The 24104-nt window shown below is 53.6% G+C and overlaps 1 protein-coding gene across 5 annotated transcripts in view; it reads left to right on the top strand.

Moving 5' to 3' along the window:
* Positions 1-24100, top strand: part of TRAF7 (TNF receptor associated factor 7) — a 30683-nt gene extending 6583 nt beyond the window's left edge. For 3 of the 5 annotated variants that reach the window (XM_064153474.1, XM_064153476.1, XM_064153475.1), the window contains exons 2-21: positions 2756-2874; positions 3081-3138; positions 4118-4209; positions 6382-6498; positions 7789-7881; positions 10392-10425; positions 11656-11839; positions 12551-12685; positions 13572-13789; positions 14282-14355; positions 14728-14776; positions 15339-15466; positions 16792-16874; positions 17762-17801; positions 18860-18976; positions 20793-20915; positions 21638-21757; positions 22266-22397; positions 22485-22604; positions 23310-24100. In XM_064153474.1, coding sequence (XP_064009544.1) covers positions 2794-2874; positions 3081-3138; positions 4118-4209; positions 6382-6498; positions 7789-7881; positions 10392-10425; positions 11656-11839; positions 12551-12685; positions 13572-13789; positions 14282-14355; positions 14728-14776; positions 15339-15466; positions 16792-16874; positions 17762-17801; positions 18860-18976; positions 20793-20915; positions 21638-21757; positions 22266-22397; positions 22485-22604; positions 23310-23324 — 2013 coding nt within the window. In that variant the 5' untranslated portion in view covers positions 2756-2793 and the 3' untranslated portion in view covers positions 23325-24100. Of the gene's footprint in view, positions 1-2755; positions 2875-3080; positions 3139-4117; positions 4210-5909; positions 6040-6381; positions 6499-7788; positions 7882-10391; positions 10426-11655; positions 11840-12550; positions 12686-13571; positions 13790-14281; positions 14356-14727; positions 14777-15338; positions 15467-16791; positions 16875-17761; positions 17802-18859; positions 18977-20792; positions 20916-21637; positions 21758-22265; positions 22398-22484; positions 22605-23309 lie in introns of those variants that run through there. The other 2 variants (XM_064153477.1, XM_064153478.1) reach the window with 2 other exon arrangements.
* The last annotated feature ends 4 nt before the right edge of the window (positions 24101-24104 follow it).

Raw genomic sequence — 24104 nt, 5'->3', positions numbered from 1 at the left:
GGAAAATCCCTGTATCCCAGCCTCTGCTGCCTTCCTCACTTTGGATTTAGCCATGGTCTGGTGGCACTGGAAGGTGTTTTGCTGCTGTTCCAGTGGGGGTTTTGGACAGAATGGCACTGGAGATGTGCCTCTTAATGTCCCTTGGCAGTCAGTGGTCTGCTGGGTCACCCCAAGAGCTGCTCCATGGTGGTTGCCTGCCCTGCACAGGAATCACAGAGTCATAGAATTGTTAGGGTTGGAAAAGCTTTCTGAGGCCATCAAGTCCAACCATCAACCCAGCACCACCATGGCCATTGAACCGTGTCCTGAAGTGCCATGGGAGGAAGCAGAGAGCTCCAGTGGCTTGTCCAAGGCTGCAAGAGGATAAGAGGCTGAGTGGAGTTCAGATTGCACAGAATGCCAGAATACCAGGCTGGAGGTGACCTCAAGGATCACCTGGTCCAACCTTCCTAGGGGACAGTGCAGTTGGCCCAGCACCCTGCCAAGCTGAGTCTGCAAACTGTCCAGTGTAGGGTCATCTACTACTTCCCTTGGGGGATGATTCCAATGTTCCAGGTGTTCTCATAGGGAAACATTTTCCCCTGGAGTCCAGTGGGAATCTCCCCAGCAGTAACTTGTCTACCTCACCCCTTGTCTTTTCCATGGGGCTCCTTGTACAAAGGGAGTCTCTGTCCTCTTGGCAGCCATCCTTTATGGACTGGGACACCTCATGTGGCCACAGGCAACTTGTGACTCAAAAAACTTTGTCTGCCCTCTTGCCCACCACCCACCTTCCCTGTGCCTTCTGATGTCTGTGCTCTGAGGACCCCCTGATGGGAACAAATAGCTTCTGATGACCAAACTTGTTGCTTGCTGGAGCCCAGCTTTAAACATGGGCAGGTCTCCATGGTGCAGCAGCACAACACTGCTTCGTTCCTGCTGTTCTTGAGACAGCTCCAGCAGCTCTGCTTAACCTCTCCTGAGGGATCTGACATTTGCAAGCAGCCAGGACACTGCTTTCAGATGTGTGGAAAACATCATCCAGATCCTTAAGACAATCTTGAGTTTGGTTTGGTTTTCTTTGGGGTTTGGGTTTTGGTTTGGTTTGGTTTAGGTTGTAACTTTTTCTGAAAGTTTGGATCTGAGCAGTGATCCCCTGGCCTGGGCTGCTGCTGGGATCTGGCTGCCTGACTAACAGAAGACTGCAGTGAGCTCCACGAAGTGCTGTGTCAGCTGGGGCTGAGCTGTGCTTGTTGGCAGAGATTTGGCTGAGGACAGCTTGAGCCTCGCCTGTGCAGCACTTGAGAAGTGATTCAGGCTAGAACCAGCCCAATGGCCTTCTGGGCTCCCAGGAGAGAGGGATCTGCTCTTGGGCTGGGATTACAGAGGCCCTGGGTAAGTCCCAGGTGATAGATATGTTGTGTGGTCATCTCTACCTTCCAGCCTAAGTAGAGCAAAATTCTTGTGAGGAGCAGCTGAGGGAGCTGGGGCTGTTCAGCTGGAGAAAAGGAGGCTTAGGGGAGACCTTCTGACTCTCTACAACTCCCTGAAAGGAGGCTGGAGACATGTGGGGCTTGGTCTCTTCTCCCTGGTAATAAGTGATAGGACAAGCTAGGAGCAGGTGTGGATCTGTTGAAGGGTAGGAGAGCCCTGCAGAGGGACCTGGACAGGCTGGATGGGTGGGCAGAGGCCAACGGGATGAGATTTAACAAGGCCAAGTGCAGGGTTCTGCACTTTGGCCACAACAACCCCAAGCAGCACTACAGGCTGGGGACAGAGTGGCTGGAAAGCAGCCAGGAGGAAAGGGACCTGGGGGTACTGATAGATAGTAAGCTGAAGATGAGCCAGCAGTGTGCCCAGGTGGGCAGCAGAGCCAATGGCATCCTGGCCTGCATCAGGAACAGTGTGGCCAGTAGGACAAGGGAGGTTATTCTGCCCCTGTACTCAGCACTGGTCAGGCCACACCTTGAGTGCTGTGTCCAGTTCTGGGCCCCTCAATTCAAGAGAGATGGTGAGGAGCTGGAAGGTGTCCAGAGAAGGGCAACAAAGCTGGTGAGGAGCCTGGAGCATAAACCCTATGAGGAGAGGCTGAGGGAGCTGGGGGTGTTTAGCCTAGAGAATAGGTGACCTCATTGCTGTCTACAACTACCTGAAGGGGCATTGTAGCCAGGTGGGGGTAGCCTCTTCTCCCAAGCAACCAGCAATAGAACAAGGGGACACAGTCTCAAGTTGTGCCAGGGGAGGTCTAGGCTGGATGTTAGGAGGAAGTTCTTCCCAGAGAGAGTGATTTGCCATTGGAATGGGCTGCCCAGGGAGGTGGTGGAGTCACTGTCCCTGGAGGTCTTCAAGCAAAGCCTGGATGAGGCACTTAGTGCCATGGTCTGGTTGACTGGCTAGGGCTGGGTGCTAGGTTGGACTGGATGATCTTGGGGGTCTCTTCCAACCTGGTTGATTCTATGATTCTATGACAAAAAGAAACAGACTCAAGCTGCCCCAGAGGAGGTTTGGGATGGACATCACTTGAATACTGAAACAGGCTGCCCAGGGAAGTGGTTGAATCCTCATCTCTGGAGGTGCTTGAAAGCTGTGGTGTTGTGGTGCTGAGTGCTATAGTTTAGTACCAGAGTTAGAGAACAGTTGGACTGGGTGATCCGAAAGCTCTTTTCCAACCAAAATCATTCTGTAGTTCTGTTTGAGTGTAGGCAAATACTGGACCTGAATGCTACAGGAGGATCCATCCAGTGACCCCAAACTCTCTTCCTGTCTTGTCCCACAGAACAACCTGCCCACGAATAACCAAAGCTGGCCCAGATTATGAGCTCAAACAAGAACGCTCGCTACAATCGTTTCTCCAGTGGCACACCAAGCATCACTCCTTCTGAAAACCCTAACGGGGTAAGGCTGGGGCTGCTTCTTACCTCCTCATCCTTTCTGTTGACAAAATGAAGATGGTGGTTTTTCTTGCCTCTTTAAAAAGTCCCAATGCCCACAAGGAAGAGCTGGAATGTGTCTGCATGTTTTGCCTCCAGCTCAGAAGGGGCAGTGAGGCTTTGGGCTGTGCTGCAGTGACAGGACTGACCTTCGTTTTGTCAATATTTCAGACGAGAATGGAAACAACTTTTGGGCCAGCCTACTCTGCTGTGACCACCATCACAAAGGGTGAGTGTATTTGTGTCCACTTCTGGGCTCCCCAGTTCAAGAAAGACAGGGAAATACTTGAGAGAGGCCAATAGAGGCTAGGGGGATGCTGAGGGGCCTGGAGCATCTCTGTGAGGAGCAAAGGCTGAGAGCCCAGGGGTTGTTGAGCCTGGAGAAGAGCAGCCCCAGAGGGGATCTGATCAATGCTCAGCAAGAGTAAAAGGGTGGGGAGCAAAAGGATGGGGCCAGGCTCTGATCACTGGTGCCCAGTAACAGGAGAAGGGACGGTGGGCACAAACTGGAACCCAGGAGGATCCACCTAAACAGGAGGAGAAGCTTCTTTGAGGCTGTTTGCAAAGGCCTGCAGTGACAGGACGACAGCAATGGTTTGAAATGAGAACAGAGAAGATTTGGATTGGATGTGAGGAACAAGTTCTGCACCATGAGGGTGCTGGAACACTGCAACAGGTTGCCCAGGGAGGTGGTTGAGGTCCCATGCCTGGGACTGTTGAAGCTGAGGCTGGACAAGGCTCTGAGCAAGCTGCTATAATGAGGGACATCCCTGCTGCCTGCAGGGGGGCTGGACTGGATGACCTTTGGAGATCCCTTCCAAGGCAAACCATTCCAGGATTCTGTGATCTACAATGTAATTTAGCACGTTCCCATGAACATCTGGATCTCCTTTGAATCAAAACAATTTTTGTGCATGGCTGAAATGCTTGGGAGTGTCAAGTTTCCTTTTCATAGCATTTTGAAGCTACAGACCTGGTGAGTTTTCATCTGTGCTCTTCTCTGGGCTGGCCACATTTGAGCAGGCTGGCAGAGAGCAGGATTGTCCTGTCTGTATAGGTACAGTCAAGTCAGGAGCTGGAGCTGGGGTATCCTTTAGTCTTTTTCTGAGGAACACTCATCTCCAGAGCCTGGGCCACAGCTTGGAGCTGTTGCTGAGGAACCTAGATCCTTGCTTTTTTGTTTAATGTCATTTTTATTTACTTTGAAGCTGATGGGACCAATACTTTCAAACAGCATCGTCGGACCCCGTCCTCCTCCAGCACACTCACCTACTCCCCACGAGACGAGGATGATGGCATGGTAGGTGTTGCCAGGAGACCCTCTGCTGACTGGGTTAGCTGATTTTGTGTCAAATGAGAGGTGTTTGGTGTTCCTCTGGGCTTGCTCTGGGTTCTGTCAGAGACAGGTGTCTGCAGCATGGGTAGGACCAGCCTCAACATCTCCTGGCTGCTTCTATGGGTGGTGCAGCAGGGAAGACTGAGAGGGGATTTAATTAATGTCTATAACTATCTGAGGGCAGGGGGTCAGGAGTAGGGGGACAGACTCTGCTCACTTGCTCCCTGGGATAGGAGAAAGAGCAATGGATGCAAGCTGCAGCACAGGAGGTTCCACCTCAACACAAGGGGGAACTTCTTTAATGTAAGCGTCACAGAGCACTGGAACAGGCTTCCCAGAGAGGTTGTGGAGCCTCCTCTGGAGATGTTCAAGGCCTGTCTGGATGTATTCCTCTGTGATCTGAGCTAGATCCTGCTCTGGCAGGGGGATGGACTCGATAATCTCTTTAGGTCCCTTCCAACCTCTGACATCCTGTGATCCTGTGAAGCAGAGGCTGCTTCTGAGCTGGGCCATTAAACTGGCACTGCTGGTGCTGGAAGGTGGGATACAGTTACAAAGCCCAGGATCTACAAATCCAAGAGGTCTACTTGAGAGGATGTGCCTGGCTCCTGATGTGAGCAGTGGGCTCCTGGACTTCTGAGCATGGGAGAAAGCAGAGCTGCTGTCAGCAGGCTCCGGGGCTGTGACCAAAGCCAGTCAGTCTGGAACTGGCTCTGCAATAACCATCAGAAAATCCATTCCCATTTCCACCTCCAGATGGGGCTTCTGACCACAGGGAGCAAGTTCTGAGCCTGCAGAGAGGCATGTTGGACACTCCAGAGTGTGCTCAGCTCCTGGGGATTGCATCTTCGGGGTTTTCTCACCCAAACCATTCCTAGTCTCAACACCTCTGCAGAAAAAACACTTCCCACTTTTGTCCCCACCTTTCTCATCCCTCACAATCGTTTCTGAGTAACTTCTTTGGCAGGAATCTCCAGTCTAAATCTCCCCTCATCCAGCTGAAAGCCATTGCCCTTTGTTCTGTCGCAAGCCCTTGTCAAAAGTCCCTCCCCAGCTCTCCTGTAGCCTTTCAGGCTGCTCTGCAGTCTCCCTGGAACCTTCTCTTCTTCAGGCTGAGCAACACCCGAAGTCTCTCAGCCTGTCCTCGCAGCAGAGGTGCTCCAGAGCCCTCTGATCATCTCTGTGGCCTCTTATGGATCCTCTTCAACAGTTCCTCATCCTTCTTGCATTGAGGGCTCCAGAGCTGGACACAGTACTCAGATGGGGTCTGACAAGAGCAGAGGAGCAGAATCCTGCTGGCCACTCTTGCTTCTGTTGCAACCCAGGACACTGCTGGCTTTTTGGGCTCCAGCATACATTGCCAGCTCACATCAAGCACCTCATGTGCCAGCACCCCTGTAAGCCCTTCTCTGCAGGGCTGCTCTCAACCCACTCCTCACCTCTTGGAGAGACGTGCTGCTGGTTAGTATTCCAGAGAGGCAGCTTTCCCTCAAAGCCAATCCCAGGGTTGCTGTGAGCAGTGGGCTTGCTCTTGATTGGTGCCTGCCATGTGCACTGAGCTCTCCCCTCCCGAGCAGGAAGCGACAGAGCCTGTCTGTCACCGAATTGAATAGAAGGAAGTCTCCACACTTACGCAAAGAAATTTGGCAGAAGTTAGATAGGGAGTGAAACAACAAGTGCTGCTGCTGCTGCTCCTGCTGCTGCACAGCTTCTAGGGACTGCAGGAGCCTCTGGGGGAGATTTCCAAAGCTTGCCCTCAAGGATTAACTCTTCCAAAGCGTCGCTTTGCAGGCGGTAAGTACACAGATGGATGCACCTTAGAGGCCTAGAATTGGTTTGGTTGGTAAAGACCTCTAAGATCGTTGAGTCCAACCATCAGCCTAAGAACCATCCACCTTCCAGAGCCCGATGTGCTTGGAATGTGAATGGCAGCTTGGTGTGGAGTGAAGTCCAACCTGAGCAGTGCCTGTCCTGCTCTGGGGGCCACTCGGCGCCGCTTGGCAGTGCGGGTGAGCAAATGGAGCGGCTGAGCTGTGCTGGGGGGGGGTTCACACACTGAGCTTGAAGTCTGCGTGCAGGGTTTGGAGCAGGAGGAGCTGTTTGCAGTCCCCAGAAGTGGCTTTTCTCTCTCTGCAGCCTCCCATCAGCACTCCGCGCCGCTCCGACTCTGCCATCTCCGTCCGCTCCTTGCACTCCGAGTCCAACATGTCCCTGCGCTCCACGTTCTCGCTCCATGAGGAAGAGGAGGAGACAGTAGGTATTTGGGATTGTCTGAAGGAGCATTCTGAGGGGGTTCACTGTCAAAAGAGTGGCTCTTGTGAGCGCACAGAGCCAGCACAGGCAGATTTTCCCTCGTGTCTGGCAGCTAAAAGCCTGACTGTCAGCCCTCCTGGTTTTAATCTCATTTAACTCCACCACTGACTTCTGCAAGTGACTCTGCTTCCTCATCTGCCATTTCCCTGTCTGTAAAGGGGGATAATAGTGAGGGTTTTTCTGCTTCTCAAAACAGGTCTTGGTAAAGCCCTGTGATGCCCTGGCTCTGCTGGAGAGCAGGGGAGGGTTGCAAGGCTTTAGGGTGGTGGTCTAACTGCAGGCAGCAAGGCTAATGCAATTCCTCACTGATTCAGTGCCCTCAGATGTGTGGCAGCCACTGCCTCAATTGTAAGCCCTAGGAGGTGGGATTGTAAGCCCCAGTGGTGCAAAGAGTTGTCTATGTGTGACTCTTGTTGGAGGAGGACACTTCTAAGCTTCTAGCTTGTGACCTGGTTACTAACCCCAGGCTGGATGCCTAAAAGGTCAGGCAACATTTTGCCACAGATCTGGGATAAAAGGATGTGTTTGATAGTGAGGAGTCCAGGGGGTTGTGTTTGCATTTTGGAGAGCAGCACAGAATGAAAAGACAGTCTCAGCTGCTGGGGTTGATTTGAAGTGCTCTGGACTGTGAAACCCTGCTCTGGTGTGGAGGGGAGAGCTGGGCTGCTCCAGGAGGATGTGCTTAGAGCCTGTGCTCCTGCAATCTCAGCTGGTCAACAAAACTGGAGAGATGAACCCATTGCAACAGAAACAAGATTGCTTCTGCTTCGTGAGGGAATGGAAGAGCTCTTCCTTCGGGATGTCTCAAAGGACAGGCTGCTTTAAAATGACTTCTACACTCCAGGCTTGGTATAGGGAGCACTTTTGATATGGAGGTGTTCAGTCCAACTAAGCAAAACGTATCAGGCAGTGCTGTTCACACAGTTCTGGTGTAGAGTAGAGTTGGTCTGTGCAGCTGAGGTGAGATCCTGATCGTGCCAGCTGCTGGTGGCTCCCAGTTTGTGATGAGCTGGGAGTCTCCAGTCATTCCCAAGTTCATTCTTCTCCTATCTCTTAAATACTGGAGGTCAGCAGATGCAGATAGAGGTTTATTCTGAGATAATGAAGTCCCTAGTGTGCCCCAGGTGCCCCAGGGCTCACTGCTGAAGAGTGAGTTTGCTCTTTCTGCAGAGCTGGAGGCTCTGGATTGATCTTTGTGCGCTCTCTGTCCCCTTCTCCCCTTCTCTGCAGGAGCCGCTGGTGTTTGCTGAACAGCCCTCTGTGAAGCTTTGCTGCCAGCTGTGCTGCAGTGTGTTCAAGGATCCAGTCATCACAACCTGTGGGGTAAGGCAGTGCTCTGGGCTCCACAGATGTCCTGTCTGAGCTACAGCCAAGCCTTGACTGTCCCCAGTACCTGTCACCCAGAGTGTGCAAAGAGGAGGCAGCCCCTGCCTGGGGAGGCTGGAGCAGGACTGCTGATGGACAGGAGTTGAATTTGCCCCTAGGGCAGCACTAAAGCAGTTTGCAGGGGGGTGTGGAGCATTCTGCAGCCAGAAAAGCCTGGGGCTTGCTTAAAATTGGCTGACTTCTCCCAGGAGAGCTGCTGTCAGCCTCCTTCTCCCAGCCACCTTCAGTCCCCTCGGTGTGGTTTCACTGAGGTCTAAACCTCCTCATTCCCTGTCCCCAAAGGGTTCTGTGTGTGGGGGTGCTGCCTCCTGGGCACCCCCAGGAAGAGCTGCTCTTCAGCTGTGGAGAAAATGTGGTCTTACAAAGCAAAAGTGGCTTGAAGCTTCATTTAGTTAATGCCTGCAGAGGGATTTGAGATCCTCTAATGAAAGGCACAGAGAATGACAAATATTCTGCTCTATCCCATTTTCCTGAGATTTAATAGAAGCTGTATATTGCTCTGCTCCTGGGCTGCAGATGAAGAAAGATGGCATCGTGACAGCCTCTCTAGGAGGCTTCTAGCTTCGATGGCTGAGATGGAGCTGGAGCAACAAAAGCAGAGAGCAGGGTTGTTTATTGTAGTGAGAGTGCTGTCCCCAAAGGCGCTGGAAGTTGTTGTGCAGCTTGGCTCCAGCATGTCAGTGAGCAGCTCTTGGTGGAGACGCTGAGATTTAGTGGTTAATATGGAAAAAGAAAGTCTGCTGCAGGAAGCAGGCTGGCTTCATCTGCAGCCCTGCTTTGGCAGCTCTGCCGAGAGCACCACGCAGCTGCGGAGGGCAGGAAAAGGCCACATGAGCAGGGCAGCAGATAACAGCTCTGAAGAGGGACTTGCAGCCTCTCCAGTGCTGCCGCCAAACGCTGGGAATGTGGCTGAGGAGGCTCCAGGGAACCCGCAGGGCAAGTTCAGGGCCGCTGAAATGTTCCTTTCTTTGTGTTCGTTTTCAGGTTGTGTTTGCTACTTTACTGTTGCTACTCGAATTGTTCTGCTGTGATGTCAGAGAGGTGCTTCAAGTGGCAAAGTTGCCAGTGGGTTTAATGTGCTTGCAAAGCAGCTGACGGCAGGACAGCTTCAGCTGTGTTAAAGAGCTCCAGAGGGATGGCTATGTGTGGTGGACTGACTGGCCAGGGACAGGGGGAGACCAGACTTAGAATCATAGAATTGTTTTGTTTGGAAAAGCCCTCTAAGATTCTTGACCTTCAACCTAACACTGCTGTGGCCATTAAACCATGTCCCCAAGTGCATGGCCACACGTTTCTTGAACACTTACAGGGATGGTGACTTCTCCTTGCTCTTCCCTTTGAAGACTTCTCAGGGAGATGAGAGGAATGACATGGAGTGCAGGGTGACAAAAGAAACCCCATGCAGACGTGGAGGGTGGGAATCCTGACATCAGACTGTTGGAGAGAGTCCAGGGGAGGCCACAAAGATGATCAGAGGACTGGAGCACCACTGCTATGGGAACAGGCTGAGGGTGTTGGGTCTCTTCAGCCTGGTGAAGAGAAGGGTCTGGGCAGACCTTAGAGCAGCCTTCCAGTACCTGAAGGGGCTACAGGAGATCTGAGGAGTGACTTCTGACAAGGGCATGGAGTTGGAGGATGAGAGTAATGGCTTTAGGAGAGAGGAGGGCAGATTTAGACTGGAAATTCTTTCCAGTGAGGGTGGTGAGACACTGGAACAGGTTGCCCAGGGACGTTGTGAAATCCTCATTCCTGAAAGTCTTTTAGACCAGGTTGGATGTGGCTTTGAGCAACCTGATCTAGTGGGAGGTGTCCCTGCCCATGGCCGGGGGGTTGGAACTGGATGATCTTTAAGGTCCCTTCCAACCCAAACCATTTTAGGAGTCTATAAGAGTGTGGCAGAACACACACATGGCTTGGGCTTACACTGTGATCATGGCCTGACCCTGAGCAGAGCCCTCAGAACTTCAAGCCATGTGCTTAGTACTCTCAGGAACAGAACCACAGAATCATCTTGCTGCAAAAGACCTTAAGATCGTCAAATCCAACCAGAACCTAACATCTCAGTGTACACAACCGGTAGACCATGCCCCTCAGCACCTCATCCAAACAACTTTTAAACCCCTGTAGGGGTGGTGACTCCACCACTGTCCTGAGCAGCCTGATCCAGTGCCTGTTGATCCTTTCAGTGACGAATTTTTTCCTGCTATTTAATCTAAACCTCCCCCTGGTACAACTTGAGTACCTGTGTTTCACTCATAGCTGCCTCAGCAAGCAGCTGGTCCTTGCCCTGTGGTGCAGACAGAAGAGCTGTGAAGCAGGCAGAGCAGCTGCTGAGGCCCCTGAGCCCCCAGGCTCTGCTGCCTCCCACCTTTCCCATCCTTAGCCAGGAGGAATAATTTGTCCCATATTGCCGAGGCTGATGCTGCTGTTCCTCTTTGTCTCCACAGCACACGTTTTGTAGAAGATGTGCCTTAACATCTGGTGAGTGCAGAGCTCTTCTGGGGTGGCACAGCCACCAGGCTGCTGTCTTCTGCTTGGTTTGCTCTCACTTAAAAAAGAAAGCCACAGAAAGATGTCGGAAGGGCTGAACCCGAGCTGGCAGCCAGAGGCTGGGGCAGGGCTGGCTCTGCAGCTCCCAGCCTCTCTAGCATGGGCACTAGAGAGCTGTGCCCAGCTCTTGGGCACAGGATGTTCTCAAATCCTGGAATATGCCATGGATAATCCCAGGATAATACATGCCTCGCCCAGAGCTGACCCACTGGTTTCTGACAGAAAGCTTTCTGTGGCTGCCTAAGGAACAGGGGGGCTGTGTTTGGCAGAGACCCATCCAACCCCTCCTTCCTCCTCACCAGTCCATTAGTGCCAGCTCTGCCTGAGCCCCTGCACAGCAGCACACAGAGCTGCTTTAGCTCACCCAGCTCTTCCAGAAACCTGATGGAGCCCAAGTGTCTGGCTGCTGGCCTGCTCTAAGCAGCTCCTGCTTGGTTTGGGCTCTGCAGTAACAACAGAGACTTTCTTTGGCATGAGCCTGGGCCCCTCTTGGAAAGCTCTTGTTCAGCACAAAGCCAAGCCATTAGTGTGACCACAACAGCAAACCCTGAGGAGTTTCCACAGGGAGTCCAGCAAACCAGCAGCTCTTTCTGCCTGAAGATATTCATCTTCCACACATGAGGGTCCCTCTGCTTTGCACCAATGCCCTGTCCCCACCTCGTGCTGTGTCAGTCCTGACTAACAGATGTGCAGCAGAAGGCTTTGCAGTTGCAATCCTTTGTTGCTCAGTGGTGCCTCTGCCCTCAGAGCTCTTGTCTCTGCCTCACTGCAGCCTTTCTGGCCTGCAGTGCCCAGCTGGCAGCAGAGGAGCTGAGTCCCAGGCCTGGGTGAGCAATGAGTTGTGTGGAGGACATCAGCTGGTTTGTGGGCACGTCCTGAGAGTCCTCTCACACCTCAGCAAGCACGAGGTGGTCTGGGTTAGCGTGGCACTCTCACATGGGCATCTAGCTGAAGTTATCATGGCTTAGCTTTAACTCCTCACCAAGCCCCAAGACAAAGCAGAGCTGATGGCATGCAGACCTGCCTTGCATATTCGTTGCCACCTACCTGGCGCTCAGCCCAACGAGGCAAAAGAAGTAAAATCTCCACTCAGACGATCTTGGAAATGCACCTCAATCCTTGCTGACTCTGCCTTTCTTTGTTCCCTTCTCTGCCTGGCAGAGAAGTGCCCCGTGGACAACGCCAAGCTGACGGTGGTGGTGAACAACATCGCGGTGGCGGAGCAGATCGGGGAGCTCTTCATCCACTGCAAGTACGGCTGCCGGCCCGCGGCCAGCAGCAAGCCTGCTGCCTTCGAGGTGGACCCCCGTGGATGTCCCTTCACAATTAAACTGAGTGCCAGGAAGTAAGTGGCTTGGTAGCATCGTGCAGCCTCTCCAGGGGAAGGTTTCCACCACCAGTCATCTGCTGGCACGTGTCTGAGCTGCGCCGTAGCTCCTGGCGACAGCACAGCTCCTGCCCTCGGTGGGAATGAGCAGGGTGACTTGAGGGGACAATTCTTTCCACTCTGTGTCAGTCTTAAAGTCATAGGATCATGATTTGGGTTAGAAAAGATGTTTAAAGGTCATCTAGTCCAACTCTTTTGCAGTCAGCAGGTACATCAGCAACTACAGCAGGTTGTTCACAGCCTCAACCAATCTGACCTGCAGTGGTTCCAGGGATGGGACATCTCCCACCTCTCTGGGCAACCTGGGCCAGGGTCTCACCACCCTCAGTATCAAAAGTTTCTTCCTTCAGTCTAATCTGAATCTCCCTCCTTTAGTTTACACCATCAGCCCTTGTCCTGTCACAGCAGGGGAGGTTTAGGTTGGAGATTGGGAACAATTTCTTTTCTGCAAGAGTGGTCAGGGATTGGAACAGGCTGCCCAGGTTGTTGGTGGAGTCACCATCCCTGGAGGTGTTCAAGAAACCTGTGCCCATGGTTTAATGGCTGTGGTGGTGGTGGTGGGTTGATGGTTGGACCTGATGATCTTGGAGGGCTTTTCCAACCAAAGCAGTTCCATGATTCTATAATTTTTGCTGATTTTTCCCTCTTCCTGCCTCTCTCCCTGAACAGAGATCATGAAAGCAGCTGTGACTACAGGCCAGTTCGCTGCCCCAACAACCCCAGCTGCCCACCTCTCCTGAAGATGAACCTGGAGGCACATCTGAAAGAGTGTGAGCACATCAAGTGTCCCCACTCCAAATATGGGTAAGGAGCTGCTGCTTTGTGGTGGACAGGAGACATTTCTGAGCTGCTTTGACATAGCCCCATGGGCTCTGAGCAGCTGAGCATTGGCCTGAGGCTGAGATCAGGCTTGAAGGGCTTGCAGAAGGCAGACATGAGCCTCCTGTTGAGAGCAAGCCAGTCACACTGCCCAGATGGCAGCTCTTCTGGCAGCTGAGGAGGAGGATGAAGAGGTGTGTAGGCAGAAGAGCCAGCTGGAGGAGAGGCAGAACCAAGGTTGTGGCCAAAGTCATGCAGGGAGGAGGGTGAGCACAAAAGCAATACAATCCCCACAACAGTGTCCCTCCAACCAGTCCTTCTCCCAGAGCAAGGGAAGTGCTGCTCAGCCTTGGAGGACTGATGGTAACCGCAGTGAGGGCTGAATGTTGCCTGCCCAACACAGGGCCGAGGTTCTGGAGCCAGAGGGGAAGTCTTGGCAGAAGCAGAGCAAGGCAAGTCCTGAGAGAGCTGCAGCTCTGCAGGCCACAGTCAGCATCTACCGAGGGCAGCTGCAGCTTTTAACACTAGTTTTGATGACTCTTAGGTTGGTCTCCTGGTGAACACAAGAACTGACACCACATTCTGTCTTTTGCCCAAGATCTGCTTGTCTATGCAGCTCCCTAGACAGACAGACAAACAGGCAAGCAGGCAGGCAGCTCAGTTTGGGGCCAGTGTGCTGACTAGAAGAATGGGAGCTGCTTGGCCTCTCTTTTGCCCTGCACCCTACAGGATGGTAAAACACAGCTCGTGGTAGGAGGAGCAGATCAGCTGGGCACCCACAGAGGCTCAGACCTCTCTCTGAGAAGCCAGCAGAGCAAAGAGGTCTCCAGTCTGAGTCCTGCTCCAGCCACCATCTGCCTTCTCCGTGCAGGTGCACATTCATAGGAAATCAAGACACCTATGAGACCCACCTGGAGACCTGCAAGTTTGAGGGCCTGAAGGAGTTCCTGCAGCAGACAGATGACCGCTTCCATGAGATGCAGGTGGCGATGGCCCAGAAGGACCAGGAGATTGCCTTCCTGCGCTCCATGCTGGGGAAGCTCTCAGAGAAAATCGACCAGCTGGAGAAGAACCTGGAACTTAAGTTTGGTGAGTCTGCAGCAGATGAGCTCTGTGGTCAGAGGTCTGAGGCCAGGAAGTTCAAATATTCCTTGCAGGGGAGCAAAGAGGGGTTCCATCAAATTCTCTGCCTCCAGAACATCATGGGACCTAATCTTGCAGTCACATGGAAGTCCTAGAAGTATCTGCAGGCAGCACCTTTCTCCTGTGACTTTGCCCTGTGCAGTCCAAGAGCACAACCCCCCATAAACATCAGCAAGTCACATAAGCACCCATCCTGGAGCTAGGATGGTTCCTGGACTCCTTTGCTGTGCCCGGCCTTGTCTTGGCTCTAATATTTGCTGCATCTTCAGCATCCAAGTACCATTTGCTTCTCCGCAGCAGACAGCTTTCTGCTCTTCCCTGTGGATAGCAGCAGTGGATTCTCCTCCCTCCTTGTTCTGAGGCTAGGTGGCAGCAGGTGTCCTCTGCCTGTTCCCTTGGACACTGTCACTGACTGATGGGCCTGTCCATCTCTTGTAGATGTGCTGGATGAGAACCAGAGCAAGCTGAGCGAGGACCTGATGGAGTTCCGCAGAGATGCCTCCATGCTGAACGTGAGGAGGGGGCTGAGACCTGGGGTGATGCAGAGATAGGGTGTAGTGAGCTGCTTCTGCTGCAGGTGGGGAAAGTCTTTGTGGTTCCATTTAGATCAGAAGTTCTTCCCCATAAGGCTGGTGAGGCCCTGGAATAAGAGGCAATGTCCTCAGGTTGTGCCAGGGAAGGTTCAGGTCTGAGGTTCTGTCAGAGCCTTATGGTCTCTGGAGGGGGGAGGTCACAGATGTACAGCTGCTGAGGGAGAGCCTTCACAAGGACTCAGGACCTGCCCAAAGGCATGAGTGGCTCTCAGGTGGAGGAGGACAGTCTTAGAGCCAGGGCAGGCTGGTCTCTGAGGCTCTGCAGCTCATGCAGCTTGTTCTGGTTTTCAGGATGAGCTGTCCCACATCAACGCTCGGCTCAACATGGGCATCCTTGGATGTGAGTATTCATGGCCTTCATCCTCTTGGGCTGGTTTAGGCTGAAGGCCCAGTGAGCCCTTTGAGGCAAGATGAGTAAGCAGAGTAACAGTTGTCTCTGGGTCCCAGGGTCACCACTGCTGCAGGGAGATAACAGTGATGGGAGAGTTGGCCAGAAGCATTGGCCAGAGGGGATCTCATAGTTCTGTTGGGAGGGGATGTCAAGTGGACTCTATCTCTGGCCTCCCCATGTCCAGCCCAGAAGCTGCATAAAGGAGATGAGTCCAAAGCTGTAAGGGTGGGACACATGGTCCTCCAGCCAGACTGGGAAGGTCTGATGGTTCCTTCTGGCCTGTGACAACATGAAGTGTGAGGAGGACCTCAATAAAAGACTGGATGGGGCACTTAGTGCCATGGTCTAGTTGACTGGATAGGGCTGGGTGCTAGGTTGGTCTGGATGAGCTTGGAGGTCTCTTCCAACCTGGTTGATTCTGTGATTCTATGACTTGTCAGGCCAGCAAAGGGATCTGTTTCCTCCAAACTCACTGTTCTCCCACCTCTCTCCTGCCCTTTTCTTTCTCTAGCCTATGATCCTCAGCAGATCTTCAAGTGCAAGGGGACCTTTGTGGGGCACCAAGGCCCTGTCTGGTGTTTGTGTGTTTACTCCATAGGAGACTTGCTCTTCAGTGGCTCTTCAGATAAAACCATTAAGGTAAGGGCTGGCCTCTTCTGGCTGTCTTTGCATTTGTGAGTGTGCTTCAGGAGGGACAGAAGCTGAGCTGCAGTTTGTGGGGCTGGGTTGGGAATGGGTGGGTGGATTGTCAGTTCCCCAAGTTTCTCTCAGAGAACTTCAAATGTTTCTTTGCAATTATGGTTGGGCAAAATTCTCTGCAAGGAAAACATTTTATTTGACAGTGAAACTGAGAGACAAAAGAGTGGTTTTTGCAAAGCCCTGATTAGAATCTCATTCCTGCTGCTGCCTGGTTTGCTTTATATGGTATTTAGGGCATCCAAGACTATTTTGGCTTCTGATTTTGTTTTCCCTTGTTATAAAAAGTCATCTTAGTAAAAAAAAAAAACCAAAACCAAGAAAAAAACATAAACCCAAAGCAACAAAACCAACCCCACGTTCCTCCCTGATCAGATGTGTCCTTTTTCCATTTGATGCCATGTTTGTTTTCCTTTGGCCTGTTTTCAGTAACTCAAACTGACAGCACTGCTCCACTGCAACCTAAAAAGCAGCTCCCAGTGTCACCACGTTGGCTGCTGGTGGCTGCTGGGAAGCCACATGCTGTGCCCAGCCCTGCCAGGAGCAGGGCTTTGGTTTAGTTTCTTTCAAAGGATTGTAGAATGGTTGGAGTTGGAAAGGACCTTAAAGATGGTCTGATTCCAACTCCACTGCCATGAGCAAGGACATCTCTCACTAGCCCAGGTTGTCCAAGGCTCTATCCAACCTGGCCTTCAACACCTCCAGGGAGGGGGCATCCACCACCTCCCTGGACAGCCTGTTCCAGTGTCTCACCACCCTCACTGGAAAGGATTTCCTTCTCAATTCCTGCATTTCTTTGAGGATAGCAAGTGCCACGTGGAAGAAAATGGACATTGCTGCACTTTAGTGGAAGAAAGCAGCTTTGTCCCCTCTCTGGGTGCCATGTTCCCATCTCTCCTCTCTTAAGAGCAGAGTGTGCTCGGTGGGAGGAACCTTGGCAACAGCAGAGGAGCCCTGGTGTGGGATGAGGTTTGCTAAGGTAGAACCTGAGAGCTGCTTCTCTGCATTAGTGTTGAGTTGGCCTAAGCTAGGACAGAGCTGGACAAGGCTGATTCATGCTGCTCTCCAATGTCTCTTTAACTTCCACCTGACCCTCTGCAGACAGTTTCATTCCCTGGACAGGCTTATCTGTGCCCGGGAGCCTGGAAGGCAGGTGACAGCTCAGGTGACAGTCTGTTTCTTCCTTCCTTTGTGGCTCTGGTGACATCCTGCCCATGTGCCCTGCTGCTCTGCCTGCTGACCCTCTGCTGCCTTGTGTTTCCTGTCAGGTGTGGGATACCTGTACCACATACAAGTGCCAAAAGACCTTGGAGGGTCACGATGGAATTGTACTGGCACTCTGCATCCAGGGGTGAGTGGAGAGGGAGGGAGTGGGGAGAACACTGGGGCTCCTGACCACAGAATCTTGGGATCACAGATTGGTTTGGGCTGAAAGAGACCTTTGAAGCTTATCTAGTCGAGTCAGCAGGGGTATCTGCAACCAGAGTAGGTTGTGCAGAGCTCCAAACAACCTGACCAGCAGTGGTTCCAGGGATGAGGCTTTTCCCACCAGCCTGGACAACCTGAGCCAGGCTCTCACTGCCATGAGTGTACAAGAGTTCTTCCCTTACTCCAGTCTGAATCTCCAGTCTTAATCATGCCCTTGTAATTACCATCCTTGGTCCTGCACTTGCCAAGTTTGTGCTTCAGAGGCACATCCTGCCTCTTTGCTCTTTAAAAATTGACAAAGCACAGAGCTGGCCTCACTGCTGTCCTGGCTTCCATCCCTGGTCACCAGCAGGATGCCTGGCCCCAGTCCAGGCTGGCCTGCCACAAGACCTGGGCTCTGCTCCTGGGATGTCCTTAGTCATAGAATCATGAAATGGAATCACAGAATGATTTTGATTGGAAAAGCCCTTTAAGGTCATTGTGTCCAACTCTTACCCCAGCACTGCCAGGTCACCACTAAACCATGGCCCTCAGCACCACCATCTCCATGGCTTTGAAACTCCTCCTGCTCTGGGCAGCCTAAGCCAGGCCTTGACAACCCTTCTGGGGAGGAAATTCTTCCTCATGTCCAACCTAAAACTCCCCTGGGCAAAATAAGGCTATTTCCTCTTGTCTCCTGTCATCCTGCCTTGGTCCAGTGAGGCTGTGGGACTGCAGCTCCTCACCCAGCATGGTGCCTGGGGGCGAGCTGGGACCCTGCACGCCTCACTGTCCTTGCTGACCTCCCTTTGTTTTCTGGTGACATTACAGGAACAAGCTGTACAGTGGTTCTGCTGACTGCACCATAATTGTGAGTACCCAGGACCCCTCTGCAGTAGCGTTGGGAGATCTACAGGCCAGCCCCAGGCTGCCCTGGAGCAGGGAACTGAAGCATTTCTCCTGTGTGGCTCTGCAGCTGCCAGACCAATAACCCACATCTGCTTTAGCCACTGTCTCAGCCAAGTTCCTCATGGGTTGGATTTAGCAGTTTCCTGCAGGCTGGATTCTCTGCTTGGGAGTTGGGCAGTGTGTCACAGAGTCCCAGCATGGTGGGGATTGGAGAGGACCTCTGGAAAGCATCCAGTCCACCCCCACTCCTAAAGCAGGGAACCCACAGCAGCTTGCCCAGGATTACAATGTCCAGCTGGGGTTGAAATCTCCCCAGAGGAGACTCCACAACCTCTCTGAGCAGCCTGCTCCAGGGCTCCAGCACCCTCAAATCAAAGAAGTTTCTCTTCCTGTTCAGATGGAACCTCCTGGGTTCCAGTTTGTGCCCACTGCTCCTTGTCCTGTCTGACACCATCCTCTTGCCCCCCTCCCTTTAGCTCTTGCTGAGCATTGATCAGATGCCCTCTGGGGTGCTCTTCTCTAGGCTCAACAGCCCCAAGGCTCTCAGCCCTTGCTCCTCACAGAGATGTTCCAGGCCCCTCAGCATCTTTGTAGCCTCTGCTGGACTCTCTCTGTTGGAGCCCAGAACAGAACCCCACCGTCCCAGGTGTGGCCTCAGAATAGAGGATGAGGAGGAGAATGTCATTCAACCTGCTGATCACACTCAGCTGAATGCACCCCAGGAGACTTGTTGACCTCCCAGGTCCTTCTCCCCAGAGCTGCTTCCCAGCAGGTCACCCTCACCTGTACTGGTGCAAGGGGTTGTTCCTCCCCAGGTGCAGGACCCTGCACTTGCTCTGCCTGAACTTCATGAGATTTCTTTCCACCCAGCTCTTCAGCCTGTCGAGATCTCCCTGCAGCCTTCTGGTCAGTCCTGAGCAGGCCAGGATCGTGCCTCCTACATGTTCCCAGGGGCAGAGGAAGTGCTGCAGCACAGGGACCTGTCACTGCCTCTCACAGTGTTCCTCTTCTCCTTTGCAGGTCTGGGACATCCAGAACCTGCAGAAGGTGAACACGATCCGAGCACACGACAATCCTGTTTGCACTTTGGTCTCCTCTCACAACATGCTCTTCAGTGGTTCTCTCAAAGCCATCAAGGTAGAGCTCTGGGGTGATTCCTCTTGGGCTTCTGGGGGACCAGTGGTACAAACTGTCAGGCAGCAGTGGCCAAAGGGGAAGAAAGTGACATTTTGGTCTGTAGGTGACCTTGTTACCAGCATCTCGTGAGCCACACGGAGGAGCACAGCTCCTGGGCAGCAGTGCTGCAGAGATGTGTCTGTGCTCTGTGCTGGGACCTGGCTGAAGGAGCACTTTGCTTCCTCTGACTCCCCAAACCTGAAACTGCTGGTGGGCAGTCCTCAGGTCCCTAACAGACCCTACTCAGCCCCTTGGGAATTGTGTCTGAGATCCAAAACTGGCTGAGGATTCAGACTGCCTGTTGTGAAACTCCCTTCAAAGGATCTTGAGTCTGCTTTCTGCACCTAAAGTCTGCAGAACCCAGGGAACAGCTTTGTGAGTTGCCCTTTAAAGCCTTGGCTGGATTCCCTTGGCTCTGCTTCCAGCTCCTGGTGAGACAGCTTATGGGATTGTCCATCTGGAAGAGGTGTATGCTCTTTTCTTTATCTGGGACCTGGAGTGCTTCAGCTCCCTAGAGAGCACTTGAGGCTGGAGGAGCAATGAAACAGCACTGAGCAGAACCTGGGGCCTCATCTCCAGCCACTTAGTGCCAGATGAGCCAAGCAGGCCGGCAGCACTGCTTAGAGTGGTGGCCTGAGATCTCTTCATGCCTGCATGCTGAAGCTTTCAGCCAGAATTTCCCAGGAGCTGTGGGAATGGAGCTGTCTGGGACTGGAAGTGCAGAGAGTTCCTGTGGATTTGGGTTTTCAAGCTCGCGGCTCTGCTGGAGAAGGTTCTCTGCCAGTGCTAATGATGGATCCAGGCTGAGTCTCTGGGAACATGCAGATAAACCACCCCACAGCTATGCTGAACAATCAACTCAGTGGCTTCAGACAGTTCCCACCAGGCAGGAGAACCAGTGTGGAGTTTGAGTTAGGGAGCTGGCAGAGCCTTGTGCTAGCATCCACAACTTGTGGGGCATCCACAGCTTCCCTGGGCAGCCTGTTCCAGTGTCTCACCACCCTCACTGTCAAGAATTGCTTCCTCATCTCCAGTCTCAATCTCTCCTGTTCCAGCTCAAAGCCACTGCCCCTCATCCTGTCACTGCAAGCCCTTGTCAAAAGTCCCTCCCCAGCTCTTCTCGACCCCCTTCAGGTACTGGAAGGCAGCGCTAAGCCAGAGCCTTCTCTTCTACAGGCTGAACAGCCCCAACTCTGTCAGCCTATCTTTACAGCAGAGGTGCTCCAGTCCTCTGATCATCTTTGTGGCCTCTTCTGAGCTCTCTCCAGCAGCTCCATATCCTTTTTGTGCTGGGGTCTCCAGAACTAGCTGCAGTGCTGCAGCTGAGGTCTCAGCAGAGCAGAGGGGCAGAATCCATTCCTGTGCTGCTCTCCCTGCTTTGGATGCAGCCCAGCACTCAGCTGCCTTCTGGGCTGCCAGCGACCACTGCTGGCTCCTGGAGAGTTTGTCACCACCCGACACCCCCAAGCCCTTCTCCAGACTGCTCTTCAGCCATTTTCCACCCAGCCTGGATTTGTGCCTGGGACTGTCCTGGCCCAGGTGCAGGACCTTACACTTGGCCTTGTTGAACTTCACGAGGTTGTGATGGGCCCACCATTTGTTACATGTAACCAGAAAGCCATTCTTCACCCAGCTGAACCAGGGCTGCAGGAGCCCTAAAAAGCATAAGGCTGGCTGGGCAGAGTGTGCAGCACCTGGCCCCCGAGGCTGGAGCTAGCCTGTGCCATCCCACTGAGCCTCCCCTCCATGTCCCTCTGTCTGTCTGTGCTTCCCGTAGGTCTGGGACATCGTAGGCACCGAGCTGAAGCTGAAGAAGGAGCTGACAGGTCTCAACCACTGGGTGCGAGCTCTGGTGGCTTCCCAAAACTATCTTTACAGTGGATCTTACCAAACCATCAAGGTAAGAGACTCTGAGCCTTGTGGCAGCCGTGAGGCACCAGCCCCTCCCTATGCCTCTGGGTGTCTGTTCTGCAGCATGTCCAGATGGAGCAGGACAAAAGGGAGCTGCTGGGGGGTGAGAGCGCTGCTGACACCTCAGTTTTGCTGCGCTGATTGCATCTTTGCAGGCACTCAGGCTGGGCTCTGGCTGCTCCCTGTGGGAGTGCAGCTGCCTGCCGGGGACAGCTCACTGAGATAAAAGGTGGCACCTCTGCGGCTGCCGCAGCGTTGTCTGCACTGACAGCCCTGCCGATAGCGGGAGAAGGTCGCTGCCTGCCTGCCTGCAGAGTGACCAGAAAGCCGTGGGGGGGTTCCAAAATGCTTTCGGGCTGCCTTGGCTCTGACAGAGGGTTCACCTCACAGCATCCAGGTGACACAGGATAACTTGAAGTTGCCCTCTCTGTGTCGCTGGGGTTTTGGGCTCTCAGAGGCTTGGTTGAGCATGGGAGGTGTCTGTGCAGGGTCACACACACAGCCTGGATGTTCAAAGGTGGGCAGCTAGATAAGGCAGCAGGACTTTGCCAATCACAGCATTCCCAGTCGGGTAGATTTGCCCTGGAAGATGTGACCTGAGCACACATAGAGCTTGGGCTGACTTCTTGTGTAGCCAGAGAAGGCAGTTCCCTCCTGGAGAGGGGTCCCTGCATGGGTCTCATCCTGCTCTTGCTCTGTTGTCTTTCTCAGATCTGGGACATCCGTAACCTGGAATGTGTTCACGTGCTGCAGACATCAGGAGGCAGTGTCTACTCCATCGCTGTGACAAACCACCACATTGTCTGTGGCACCTACGAGAACCTCATCCACGTAAGGGCTGAGGGCTTGGAGGTGGCTGGAGACTGGGGGAGAGGGGCAAGGAGATGGGTGTGCAGCTCTGCTGGTCCAGGAGGTGGCTGGAGACTGGGGGAGAGGGGCAAGGAGATGGGTGTGCAGCTCTGCTGGTCCAGGAGGTGGCTAGAGGCTGGGAGAGAGGGGCAAGGAGATGGGTGTGCAGCTCTGCTGGTCCAGGAGGTGGCTAGAGGCTGGGAGAGAGGGGCAAGGAGATGGGTGTGCAGCTCTGCTGGTCCAGGAGGTGGCTGGAGGCTGGGAGAGAGGGGCAAGGAGATGAGTGTGCAGCTCTGCTGGTCCAGGAGGTGGCTGGAGGCTGGGGGAGAGGGGCAAGGAGATGGGTGTGCAGCTCTGCTGGTCCACCTTGTGGCTCACCCAGAGCATGGGTGTGCAGCACCCACCCTGAAGGTGGGAACACACCTGTTGGAGGAGAAGTTGGTGGCCTGCAGCCCCAGTGCCACCTCCAAGCCCTGCTGTGCTCCTGCAGGTCTGGGACATAGAGACCAAGGAGCAGGTCCGCACGCTGACGGGGCACGTGGGCACCGTCTACGCCCTGGCTGTCATCTCCACCCCGGATCAAACCAAAGTCTTCAGCGCGTCCTACGACCGGTCCCTGAGGGTAGGTGTGCAGGGCTGGCTCTGGGGCTCCGCTAGAGCACGGCCTCCTGTGCCAGCCGCTCGGCTCATGCCCGCTGTGTGCCCGTAGGTGTGGAGCATGGACAACATGATCTGTACTCAGACGCTGCTGCGACACCAGGGGAGTGTCACTGCCCTGGCAGTCTCCAGGGGCCGCCTCTTCTCCGGCGCCGTGGACAGCACTGTAAAGGTTTGTGTCCTGTGCTTCTCCTTGGCGGCTTGGTCTCTCCCAAAGCTAGAGCCAGGGCCTTCTGGGAACCAGAGAATTGTCTCTTGTTGATCCTTGAGTCTGACCCTTACCCCACCACTGCCAGGTCGCCACCAAACCATGGCCCTCAGCACCACATCTCCATGGCTTTGAAACCCCTCCAGGAATGGGGACTCCACCACTGCCCTGGGCAGCCTGGGCCAGGCCTTGACAACCCTTGTGGGGGTGATATTGTTCCTCATGTCCAACCTAAATTTCCCCTGGGGCAACTTGAGGCCATTTCCTCTTCTCCTGTCGCTTGATACTAAGGAGGAGAGACCAACCCCCACTTGGCTCCAGCCTCCTTTCAGGGAGTTGTGAAGAGCAACGAGGTCTCCCCTCAGCCTTATTTTCTCCAGACTAGACACCCTCAGCTCCCTCAGCTGCTCCTCACCACACCTGTTCACCAGACCCTTCCCCACCTCCGTTACCTTACCCTGGATCCACTCCAGACCCTCCATGTATTTGCAGCAAGAAGACCAGAACCAAACCGATTCAATGAGCTGGGAGCCATCTTCAGACAAACAAGGGGGTGGTTTTGAAGGGCTGGGAGGTTAACTTGTGTTGTGGCTGCTGGGAGCCCAAAAGGAGGCTCACAATGCTGCTCAGAAGTCCCTGCCATGGGTTCCTTTTGTTTCTTCTCCACAGGTCTGGACGTGTTAGCAAGAAGGCCACACAAGCCCTGCACACAGAAAGACCAAAAACTCCTCCCCGCCGCTGGCCTGCTGGGTGACTGCCACCACTCTGAGATATCTGCTGCAGCTCCTCTCCACACCCACCACTGCCTGCTGCTGCCCACCCACTGGCTCCCTACCCACAGTGAGCCCAGCTGGCAGCCCTCAGGACCGCTCTGGCCCACGGATGCTCCAGATGTTCCCTCAGATCTGCTGGATAGGATTGGAAATGCAGAGGAAGTCGTTCTGGTGCCTTCCTCACTGCTGGGTGCCCTCCTCTGCTGTGTCCCCACCAAGCTGAGGAACAACTTTTGGGGTCTCCAGGCTGGACCAGCCCCACCGTAGATGCAGCGCAGCCCTGGGACAGTGATGGGATTGAATGGTTCAGCTTGTCACAGGTCGGGTTGGGGGCAGTGAGAGGCTGCTCCCCTTGTAAATGGTAGAACTGAACATTAGGCCTTGCCCCGGGTTGGGACCCCCCCCCACCCCTTTTCTGTCTCCAGGATTTCATTTTACTGCCAAGATGTTGGGCTGATCCATCTGGGATCATCTTGAGGTCTTCTCTTAAGTAGCCAGGTACGATTTTTACGCCACAGCAAGTTCTCAGATCAAGTGACACAAGCCCCATTGTTCACCACCCTGTAATGGTCTCCATATTAAAGAGGACGAAGCCTCCGTTGCGTTTTTACTCCCATTTTCTACTGTTTTTAAGATTGTGATAGAGATTTGATTATTTCTTCATTGACAATAAAAGCAGAAAGAGTTCTTC

The sequence above is a fragment of the Pogoniulus pusillus genome, chromosome 13 (assembly GCF_015220805.1).
Source record: "Pogoniulus pusillus isolate bPogPus1 chromosome 13, bPogPus1.pri, whole genome shotgun sequence".
NCBI lineage: Eukaryota > Metazoa > Chordata > Aves > Piciformes > Lybiidae > Pogoniulus > Pogoniulus pusillus.
The sequence above is the reverse complement of the archived record's forward strand: the minus strand, read 5'-3'. Positions and strand labels throughout refer to the sequence as shown.